The 11,182-nt window shown below is 34.2% G+C and overlaps 1 protein-coding gene across 7 annotated transcripts in view; it reads right to left on the reverse strand.

The window, feature by feature from the left end:
• Window positions 1–3,336, reverse strand: part of ALF4 (aberrant root formation protein) — a 47,295-nt gene extending 43,959 nt beyond the window's left edge. For all 7 annotated transcript variants that reach the window (XR_015181964.1, XR_015181963.1, XR_015181962.1 and 4 more), the window contains exons 1-3: window positions 3,063–3,336; window positions 2,738–2,917; window positions 2,514–2,663 (exon numbers count right to left, since the gene is read on the reverse strand). Coding sequence is in view for 3 of the 7 variants with exons in the window: in XM_086455205.1 (XP_086311331.1) it covers window positions 2,514–2,663; window positions 2,738–2,917; window positions 3,063–3,131 (399 nt within the window). In the remaining 4 variants the exon portion in view is untranslated. The remainder of the gene's footprint in view (window positions 1–2,513; window positions 2,664–2,737; window positions 2,918–3,062) is intronic.
• Between the last annotated feature and the right edge of the window lie 7,846 nt (window positions 3,337–11,182).

Genomic DNA, 11,182 nt, shown 5'->3' on the forward strand with positions numbered 1-11,182 from the left:
TTAAAAAATAAAGTTTCATATTATTTACATTAGAAGTTGGGTGTGCAAAGAGTAAGTCTAGCATTACTAACTCGATAAGATTTCAAGTCTTTCTAAGGGTCATTGAACTCAACTTGTGGCCTCCAAAAACATAATCTGATACCATAGGGATGTAGAGGACAAATTCCATGAACTTTAAAAATAAAAATAAATAAAAAACCTTAACAAAGATTATTTTTCACCAGTAAATTTTAATTTTAAATTTGAGAGTTCAGTAGGAGTTTAGTAGCAATCAGTTTTCAAAACCTGGGATCAAGCCAAAAAAAAAAATATATATATATATATATATATTATATATATATATATATAATATATATATATATATATATATATATATATATATATATATATATATATATATATATATACATTTTTTTATACGAGTTTTTCCATGAAATCTAGAAGGCTGTGGTGTTGGATTGCCAATTTGGTAATCCATTTGAGCTCAACGACCATCATCTTACTAGGTTAGTAAGGAAAGCATTTCTCATATGCAAAAGCATGTATGAAATAGACTTATTTTTACTTTAAAATATTAAATTGAAGGGGTTTTAAAATTACATGGTGAAAAGATTAGTTTTGTAATTTTGAAAACAACCAACATGATCACAGGGTCATGTGATTGCAAGTCTTTGGGTGATGATACCAGAAACCTGTGTTCAAATCCCACTAGCACCGAGTTACTGGACTCATTAAAAACAAGCTTAGTGGAAAAAAAAGAATATGTAATACGACTTCTATTATAAAAAAGAATATACATTATTATTTGTAATTTTTTAAATTTTATTTTCATAAACTTAATTCGGCCCCCGCAAGTGAACTTTTCTGGGTCCACCCCTATGTGTGTCAAAGGTGGATGGAGTCTTTATTGTCAAGGGTTGCGCCTAGGGCCTAGGCATCCTTTAGTGCATAGGCCATACAAGTGCCTAGGCGCCAGCCATAGAAATTGAGAAGGAGGTATTTCAGTTAGTTTTTGGTAGTCTATCATAGATGTCAAAAAAGTGAAGAGAGGAAAACACAGGTCTACTAGAGATCAGAACATGCTTTCTAGGAATCCTTTTTTTCTTGAAAGTCCCTAAGATTATCCTTCTATCTCAACCATGAGAACCTCAAATGTGATTTTTAGGCAAGAACTTTCCTTTTTGGGGCTCTCCATTTAATATGCGACTAAGATGACAAGAAAGACACAGGTTTCCCAGAAATCAATATGGATTTTCTAATGATTCATTTTTATTTGGAATCTCTAGGAGTAGCCTCCTATCTCAGTCATTCATCTAATGGATTTATCATTATTTTTTTTGGCTTAAGCCTCACCAAGACCAACCTAGGCCCCATGGAGTCCACCACTCAAGCCCCGCCTTGGTGTTTTAACATCTAGGGTGCAGTAATTAACTTAACAAGGTATACTTGAATCTACATAGCTTCAAACCTACATTGCTTTGGTTCTGCCACCTGGGCCCTGCCTAGGTGGTTGAACACGTTGGGTGCAATAATTAACTTAACAAGTTCTATTGCAATCTACATTGCTTCACCATCCTAATTCATTATTTATTTTTTTGGTACTCTAAAGGTAAGCTAGGAGGATCAAAACTGTAACCTCTAGATGGTAATTGTGAGCATCATCACCAAGTCGATAGGGAAATTTAAAAAGAGGGGGGGGGGGGCAAAATTTGGGAAGTTTGGGAAAAATCGAGAAAAAGGTATATTAAAATTTGTATACCAGTATATATTCATATATTAGACACTTAATAAAAATAAAACTGTACCTGGGCATATATTTTCATATATTAGACATTTATTCCAATTTTTCAAGATAACTTTAGCAAAATTGACACTATTGAATATTTACACATGAAGATAATAACATGTTTCCAGACAATTTACTTGCTAAAAACCATTAATATAAAATATTAGGCAACCAAACAGGACATGATTACATTGATAAAAATTAACAACAAATAACATCAAGGCATATTATCAAATCCCATATTACACTACACATGCACACACAAACAAACAAATGTTTAACAACAATCAAGATATAAACAGTCTTGTCAAAGTGGTCTTGTATCATGTTGATTCTTGAGTTTACAAAATCAAATGTGGTTTCATCTTGTTCACAGGAAATTGAGTGACCCAACAGCCAACCCATGCTTAGAGTGATTGCCATGTTTCCAGATAATGTCAGTATACATAACTTCCTAGATAAAAACATGTTGACATGTTTGCTTTGTTTAGCTTTGTTTTCCTTACGTACTCAAGAAGCTCTCTCGAACCTCCTATCCATTTTTTCTCTTCTAGAAATAATAATTTTACTTAAAAAATAAAAAAGGGCCCTCAACTATGATGGAACTAACCTACAAATACGCATTTGGATCGTAAACCTCTACCAAACACATACTGAGTACTAATAATTCCTTACGTCCAACAATCAAAGAAGTTGTATCAAGCCATTCATATCATGAAATTATTACCTCACATAGAACCAAGAGCATTTCTCTCGGACTACACTTTAATATAAGACAGTCGATTACACATTCCGAAATCTCCCAACATTTATCCGAAACAACTGCAAACTTCGCAACTGATTTGGGCAACTCAAACGCAAGCGCGTCCACAACTGCCTGCAACACAAAAACTTCAGTCAGAAATGTATAGAAACTAAGCCTAGTCAATTCAAATGCGGATAGAAACGAACCTGGTCCAAGGTGGGAGACGAAACAAAGCGGAGCAGCTCTGTGAGGACCTCCACCGCATTTTGCTTCGAACCCTGGTTGTCCTCCAAATCTGATACAGTGGCATCGCGGACAGAATTGATGAACTCGACAACCGTGGCAACACCATTTTCGGAATTACAACTATCTTCAGCTTTGATCGACTGAGAAGGAGATGATGATCATGATGTGAGGTAAAAAATAATTAGATTATTTTTCTATAAAGGTAAAATTGAGATCGATTGAACGAGAAGATGGTGGTGGTGGTGGCGAAACCCAAGAAAAATGGAGGAAAGAAGAGCTGCTTACACTGGAGAATGCGTTTAGGATTTCTTGAAGGCGTAGCAGAAGAAGATAAGTAGATGATGATGATGACATGGTGGTGGTTGTTGCTTGTTCTTCCAATATTGGCTCCCAATTTGCAGGTTTTCACTCAAACATTGAAGCTTAGAATTAAAATTAGAGGAAATAAGAAATTCTTTTGGATTCATTAGAGATCGCTAGTCCGTATCGAATTAGGATTTTAGGGTTTTTTATTTTACTTTCCAAATTTCGATTATTATTTGTTTTTCAAATTAGAAAAGAAATTAGATAATCGAGATAGGTTTCTCTTCTCAGAAAAAATTACTTAACGGACCCTGATACAAGGATTTTTTTATAAATAATCGCTAACTTTTAGGTGGTAATTTAATAATCGAGATACATTTTCATCTTATAAATACTAGTAAAGAACACGTGCGTTGCACGTGAATTATAGTATAACTCTATATTTTTTTATTATTATTATTATATTTTAAAAATCTGTAATTAATTATAAATAAAAAAATTATTTTTTATTATATTGAATTAATTAATTATTCAATTTTTTTTCTAACATTAGGCAAAGAAAATAATTACAAGAGTTGCTACTGCCACACCAATTATTACTAACACCAACAAATTGAATGCAATTCTTTGGTGATTTATATAAATTGGTGTGGAATTAGTAAAAGTTGGTGTGGCAATAGTAACTCTTTTAATTATAATTACTTGTAGTTTATTATGAATTATGAATATAATAAATATTGGAAATATGATTTGAATTTTTTTAATAAATAATAATAAAATATTTTTATTCTATTAATGATCAAGAAATTACAAGTAACTTGTAACTTCTAATGGAATCGTAAAATTTTCAATAACTTTTCGGCTTATGAACTACTAAAATAAAATCACAACAATAGTTAGAGTATATAGATATATAAAGGAAGTAGAACATATGAGACTTGAAATTGCTCTCCACCAAATTTGTAAACATGTCCTAATAGTTATTTATTAAAGTAATATGTTAAAACAATGTTTCTAAGAAATTACATGTTGAGTATATTAGGGGTGCAACTTGGTTCGGGTTAGAGCAAAATCAGAACTGAACCGACTAAGGTCGGTTCCATTATATAAGAACCATAACCGAACCGATTTGATCTAGAACCGAACCAACCCAAACCGACCTTAATTCGGTTTGGTTCGGTTCGGTTTCATGGGTTGAAAAAAAAAATTACACAAATTTAATAATAAAAAATTAGAAACATATACCTTCTTTACCAATTGCAGATTTCCACAACCACCGTTCCAATCGTTGCCTCCGCCATTACTAACGGAGAAGATCAGAGGAGGGAGAAAAGAAGGAGGATGGAAGAGACCAGTAATGTCGAGGTGGCCGTGTTTAGAGACTGTTGCCTTTCCGATTCCTTTCGCTGCCCAAGTGATGAGTGCTACCTTACCTTCAAGCCTGCAAAATTAAACCAACCTTAACCGTCAGATCTATCATATTTTTTTGGATATCAAAGGATATTGCACATTCAGTAATTATATAGATGTACAGTATCAAAAGATGAGGGTATTTTTAGACATCTTCTAAACATGGCCACCTCCGACAGATTGTTCAGTTGGTTCGGATGGCCATCTCCATTGTTACCTACCCTACCCAATGTGACTGTGTGTGTGTGTGTGAGAGACGACCCATCGGTCGTCGGAGCTGAGAGGTAGCCCGCAACCGCCAGCCGCACGCCCGCAGTCGCAAAAGAGAGAGAGATAGAGAGAGAGAGATCGACCGCCAAAGTTGAGAGCAGCCCGCAAGCTCAACTGAAAGAGACGATAGAGAGAGTGAGGGTAGAGTTAGGATTTTAAAAATGAAAAACAATACTTATATTTTATTTAAAAATAATTATTGGTTCGATTTCGGTTTGGTTCGGTTTTTTATCAAGTATGAATCGAGAACCGAACTCATCGGTTTTTCATTTTTAAAACCCGAAACCGAACCGTATTTAATTTAAACCGAACCAAACCAATCCAAAATACATGATTTGGTTCGGTTCTCGGTTTGAACCGAATTAACTTGCACCCCTAAGTATATATACTCAAGATACAAATATTTTGGGCAGGTAGAATAGGACTCCCAAAAAATTAGTTCATTACTCTTTCACTCCGAGTAGGTAGAGTAAGACTCCCAAAAAACTAGTTTATTACTCTTTCACCCCGAGCAAGTAGAGTAGGATTTCCAGAAAAAATAAGTTCATTACTCTTTCACCCCGAGCAGGTAGATTAGAACTTCCAAAAAAAAACAATATATAGTTCATTACTCTTTCACCCCGAGTATGTAGAGTAGAACTCCTAGAAAATTAGTCCATTACTCTTTCACCTCGAGTAGGTAGAGTAGGATTCTTTAAAAAAAAAAATAGTTCATTACTCTTTCACTCCGAGTAGGTAGAGTAGGACTCCAAAAAAATAACAAAATTCACCCAGGGTAGGTAGAATAAGACATTCAAATTTTGCTTAGATTATGCTCACTTTTGCTCAGTTTATACTCAGATTATGCTCAGCTTTTTTTTTCAATTTTTATTCAGTTTCACACAGTACACACACTCACACTTGCACTTTTTAGTCAGGGAGAATTCTTTAAACTTCAAGGATCTGACACTGTTAGTAAGAGCTCGCGCTCGAGGACCTGACAACCTTTTGTTTGGGTAGAGTTTTACCCTCAAGGATCTGAACGCCTCGACGAATTGCTAAATCAGGCTGCAAAATGAACTGTCACTAGCTTTGGCATTCGGATATCGCACTATCTACCAAAATAGATTTGCTATCTAGTCTGCTTCAACCCTCTACCAAAGAGGGGCATCTGTAGACACCCAATTTTTGCACTCGTCTAATTAATCAACTCGTCAACTCGATTGTAATGGTTCCCAATGATGGATGTTTATTTCAATGCTTTATTTGTTACTAGATATGTTTCAAAAATCCGGATGAGGTATCTTGAACTGACAAAACTATAGAAACCACGCTACGCTAGGAAAATATGACCCAGAAACATAGAAATTATCATTTTACAGACAAAAAAAAGTTTCACGATAAAAATCACTAAAAAATAATCAAATTACCAAAATACCCATAACCTTAAAACATCCCTAGAGCCCACATTACGCTTAAGAAAACCATTTTCAAACACATAAAATAATAAATCAATACCAATTAAATTATTTTGCCAATTTTCACAAATTTTAATAAAATTAGGAAAATGCCCCTCATAAAGTTCAAGACCATTTCGCACAAAAAATTTTATAAATGACACAAACCAATATTCTCATTGAATTCCTTACGAAAAACCGATTCCAAAACATCTTAAAACATTGAAAAACGACTTAAAACGCAAAAAGTCCTCTCCGAGAGCAAAACGGTAATTTTAATAATTAAAAATTCTGAAATTAATAAATAAAATATTAAATAATATAAAGTGAAACATTAATAAAATTAATTTAAAATTTTTGAACCAAAAAATCTATCAATCAAACTCTCAGGCAAAATTGTTGATGGTTGCCAAGATATTTATTCAAGGACCCCTCCATCTAGGAGCCCAAAGAATTAAAGATATAATAAAGGGGGTTCTCCAAAAAATTAAAGTCAATCAAGTAAGACTAAAGTCAATCAAGTAAGATTAAAGTCAAGATATTAAAAGTCAACCAAGTAAAACTAAAGTCAAAATCTTAAAGTCAATTAAATGAGACTAAAAGTCAAAACCCTAAAAGAGTTCTAATTAAATAATAATTCTAAGCAATCCTAATTAAATAATAACTCTATTTAATATAATTCTAACTAAATAATAACTCTATTTAATAGAATCATAATTAAACAATAATTCTCTCTAAAAGAATTATAATTAAACCTTAACTCTATCTAAAAGACACTTAAAAAAGTTTATAAATAGGAGTCTCTATAACATATTTTCGTATCAAATAATAAACCCTAAGAGAATGAGGTCAAAAAGCTTCCCTAACCTCCCATAAACCCTAATTTTGAAGCCCCAACTCCTTACCTAACACCATACTTCGATTTTAGCTTGAAAAACACCTAGAAGCCTTTCAAAAACACCCAAAAATCCATAAATAAATTTGAAGAATCCAGATTTAAGAAAGAGATATCTCGCCTCGGAGATCAGAAATCAGATCCGGTGATAAAACGAAGCGAGGAGTACCATATAAGGAGCGATTCTATCAAATCTGAGGGAACAAGACCGTTGTTTTCGGAAATGTATAAATTTCTTTTATTTTTTTTATTACTTAAGTCTTTTAGCAATGTAGTTTATTTGGGAATTAGTAGAGACCGGCGTTTGTCGGGCGAAGTTGGTGCCTAACACCTTCCAACTCCGTAACGTGATCCCCGGACTTAGTTTCTTATTTTTCGTAGATTAATTTTTTTTTTTTGCCTTTTAGAGTCAATGTTCGGTTCCTAGACCGTAATAACTAGGTGGCGACTTCCAAACCTCAAAAGTCAAAAGCGGATCCGTGTACCCCGCGAATCGAGGGCGCTTTCAATGTCGAATCTCGTGTTTCAAGCTTTCATTTTCATAAAAACCCGTTTTCAATTTCAAAAAATTTGAAAAAATCGCGTTTCCGACACTTGACCAATTTTCCACCTACGTTTCATGATTTTGATAGCTTGGTTCCGTACGTTACCAAAACCTCGTTTTGACTAAATTTGTGATGGTTTTTTTTATTGAATTGTCCAAATGAATTTTAAGGTTTCAAAACAATGATTTTAATATTCAATGAACTCATATTGAGTTGATGAAAATCGAAAAAGAAAACTGTGTATTCGGAAAGACAAAAAATGAAAATATAAAAAAAAAATGAATGAAACGATAAAATGTTAGAGTCACACCCGATGGAGAATGTCTACATTTTACATGGTTGTGATGTGTGTGGGTTAATGAACAAATATCCAGGGATAATTATATCGATTACATGTTTATTTACTTTCTGTAGCGTGAAGCGCAATTTACTTTCCTATACTGATATTTATTTTAGGTCGGTGGGCCACTGTTGTATGGTAGGAAACTAGATATTCATTCTCAACCTTATAATGTTAATTTCTCATTTGTTTAAAAAAATTATATGCATATGTAGTTATTTGGTGAGCTGTTAAAGAGTTTGTAAATGCTTGAAAGAATAGTGAGTCGTATCATTCAGAGTGATGTACTATCCTATGATATACAGTAAAGATAACTAAGCTCATATGTGGTATGGGAGGCGTATGAGAGTGGAGTCGCAATTAGAATCCAGGATTATTCCTCTCTATCTTTACTAGTGAACTTATAATGTAAAGGTGATCGTACACGAATGAGATTGTATAATGGGAATCATATGCGCCTGATAGGTATAGAAGAAAATGAATATTCAGTGGTCACTAACAATCTACAGTAATTGAACGTTCTGATACATCGAAAAAAGATGCCAACTCCGTGTTGATGCCAGCTCCGTGCTGATGTAATTATTTCCGAAAATACACGATCTAGCTCTGTGCTGATGTCAGCTTTGTGTTGATGCCAACTCCGTGTTAATGCCGACTCCGTGTTGATGTCAGCTTCGTGCTAATGCCAACTCCGTGTTGATGCTAGTTCCGTGCTGATGTAATCATTTTTCAAAAATGCACAATCCAGCTCTATACTGATGCCAACTCCGTGTTGATATCTGCTCCACGTCGAGAAACATTTTTCTTTTCTTTAAAAAAAACTCGTTTACTTTATAATAAAAAACTTTACCCGACCTAATAAAACATCATGCATTTTTTTTTTGTATATACAAGATATTAACGTTTGGTCTTATGTACCCATAGGTGGCCAAACGAAAGAAATACAAACAGTCAGAGGTGCCTCCGTATTTTCTCAATTTGTCAACTGTTACCATTAGTACATCTGTAGCGCCATAGCCTGCAATGACTGAAACATCAGATATTAATGCAAGGATAGCAATATTATTAAAAATTACTGATAGACAAGAAAAAATATTGAGTGTCGTATAAGCTAATGTCAGCTTTATACAGGCCCAAACAGTGCAGCACCATGCGTCAGGGTCAAATCAGGATCTACCTAAACAACCTCCACAATGACCACAAACCACCCTACTACCCACAGTGCCAGGATACCAGAGGCCCCCGCTTTACATTTTGTAGAATCGACCATCCCTTATAGTCATTCCTGATGACGAGTGTGAATACAAGGCCAAAAGCACGACAGACGAAAAAATGGCACAACAAATCGAGTCCCTTCAAGAAGAAATGAGGAAAATCAAATGCCTCAACACCATGAGCGAAACTCGGTTTAAGGACCTCTACTTTTATCCTAATGTACAACTGTCGGCCAAATTCAAATGTCTAGAATTTGAGAAATACAACGGGATGGGGTATCCTCTATCGCATTTGAAGTTGTATAGTGGGTCTATGTGCCAATAAGGCGAGGATGACAAGCTACTAGTATAGTTGTTCCAAAGAAGCCTAACGGGGCCGACCCTTAAATGATTTTCAGGACTAGATCACATTGTAGACACCCCATTTTCGCATCCGCCTGATTGATCAACTCGTCAACCCGATTGCAATGATTCCAAATGATGGATGTGTATTCCAATGCTTTATTTTGTTACCAGATATGTTTCAGAAATCCGAATGAGGTATCTCGAACTGACAAAACCTTAGAAACTACGCTACGCTAGGAAAATACGACCCCAGAAACATAGAAATCATCATCTTGCAGACCAGAAAGAAACTTCACGATAAAAATCACTAAAAATTATCAAATTACCAAAATATCCCTAACCTCAAAACAACCCTAGAGCCTACGTTACGCTTAGGAAAACTCTCTCGAACACATAAAATAACAAATCGGAACTAAATAAATCATTTCACCAATTTTAACAGAATTTGACAAAATTATGAAAATGCCCCTCGTAAAGTTCACAACCATTTCACACAAAAACTTCATAAATAACAAAAACTAATATTTCCATTGAATTCCTTACGAAAAATCGATTCTAAAACATCCTGGAACATTAAAAACCGACTTAAAACGTGAAAAGTCCTCTCCGGGGGCAAAACGGTAATTTCACAATTTTCATAATTAAAAAATTCGAAATTAATAAATAAAACATTAAATAATTAAATTTAAACATTAATGAAATTAATTTAAAATTTTGAACCTAAAAAATCGATTAATCGGACTCTCAGGCAAAATTGTTGAGGGTTCGTGGGATATTTCTTTAAGGACCCCTCCATTTGGGGGTCCAAAGAATTAAAGATATTTTAGAGGGGGGTTCTCCAAAAATTAAAAGTAAATCAAGCAAGACTGAAGTCAAGGTATTAAAGTCAATCAAGTGAGACTGAAGTCAAAATTAAAGTCAATTAAGCAAGACTAAAGTCAAGATATTAAAAGTCAATCAATTAAGACTAAAGTCAAAACATTAAAAGTCAATCAAATAAGACCAAAAGTCATAATAGAGTTCTAATTAAATAATAACTCAATCAAATAGAGTTCTAACTTAAAAACAATTCTACCTAAAACAATTCTAATTAAAACACAATTCTACCTAAAACAATTCTAATTAAAACACAATTCTACCTAAAACAAGTCAAATTAAAACACAACTCTAATTAAAAGATCTCTAATTAAACACTAACTCTATCCAAATCAACCCCTAAAAACATCTATAAATAGAGGTGCTCACACCCTATTTTCGTATCAAATCATAAACCCTAAGAGAAGTAGGTCTAGAAGCTCCCCTAGCCCCCCATAAACCCTAGTTTTGGAGTCCCAACTCCTTACCTAACATCCCTCCTTCAATTTTAGTCTAGAAAATACCTCAAATCCCTCCAAAAACACCCCCAAGTCCGTAACAAACTTGAAGAGTTCAAATCCAAAAACAAGGAGATACCTTGATCTAGGAGATCTGAAGTCAAATCCGGAGACAGAACGAAGCAAGGGAGTATACAGTACAAGGAGCTCTTTTTGTCAGATCTGAGGGAACAAAATCCTTGCTATCGGAAAGGTATGTAATTTTTTTATTTTTATCTAGGTTTTTAGCAATGTGATATATTTGGGAAGTTAGTAGAGACCGGCTTTGGCCGGG

Source organism: Akebia trifoliata, chromosome 10 (genome assembly GCF_017979445.1).
Source record: "Akebia trifoliata isolate Shusen 1 chromosome 10, ASM1797944v1, whole genome shotgun sequence".
NCBI classification, from domain to species: Eukaryota; Viridiplantae; Streptophyta; class Magnoliopsida; order Ranunculales; family Lardizabalaceae; genus Akebia; species Akebia trifoliata.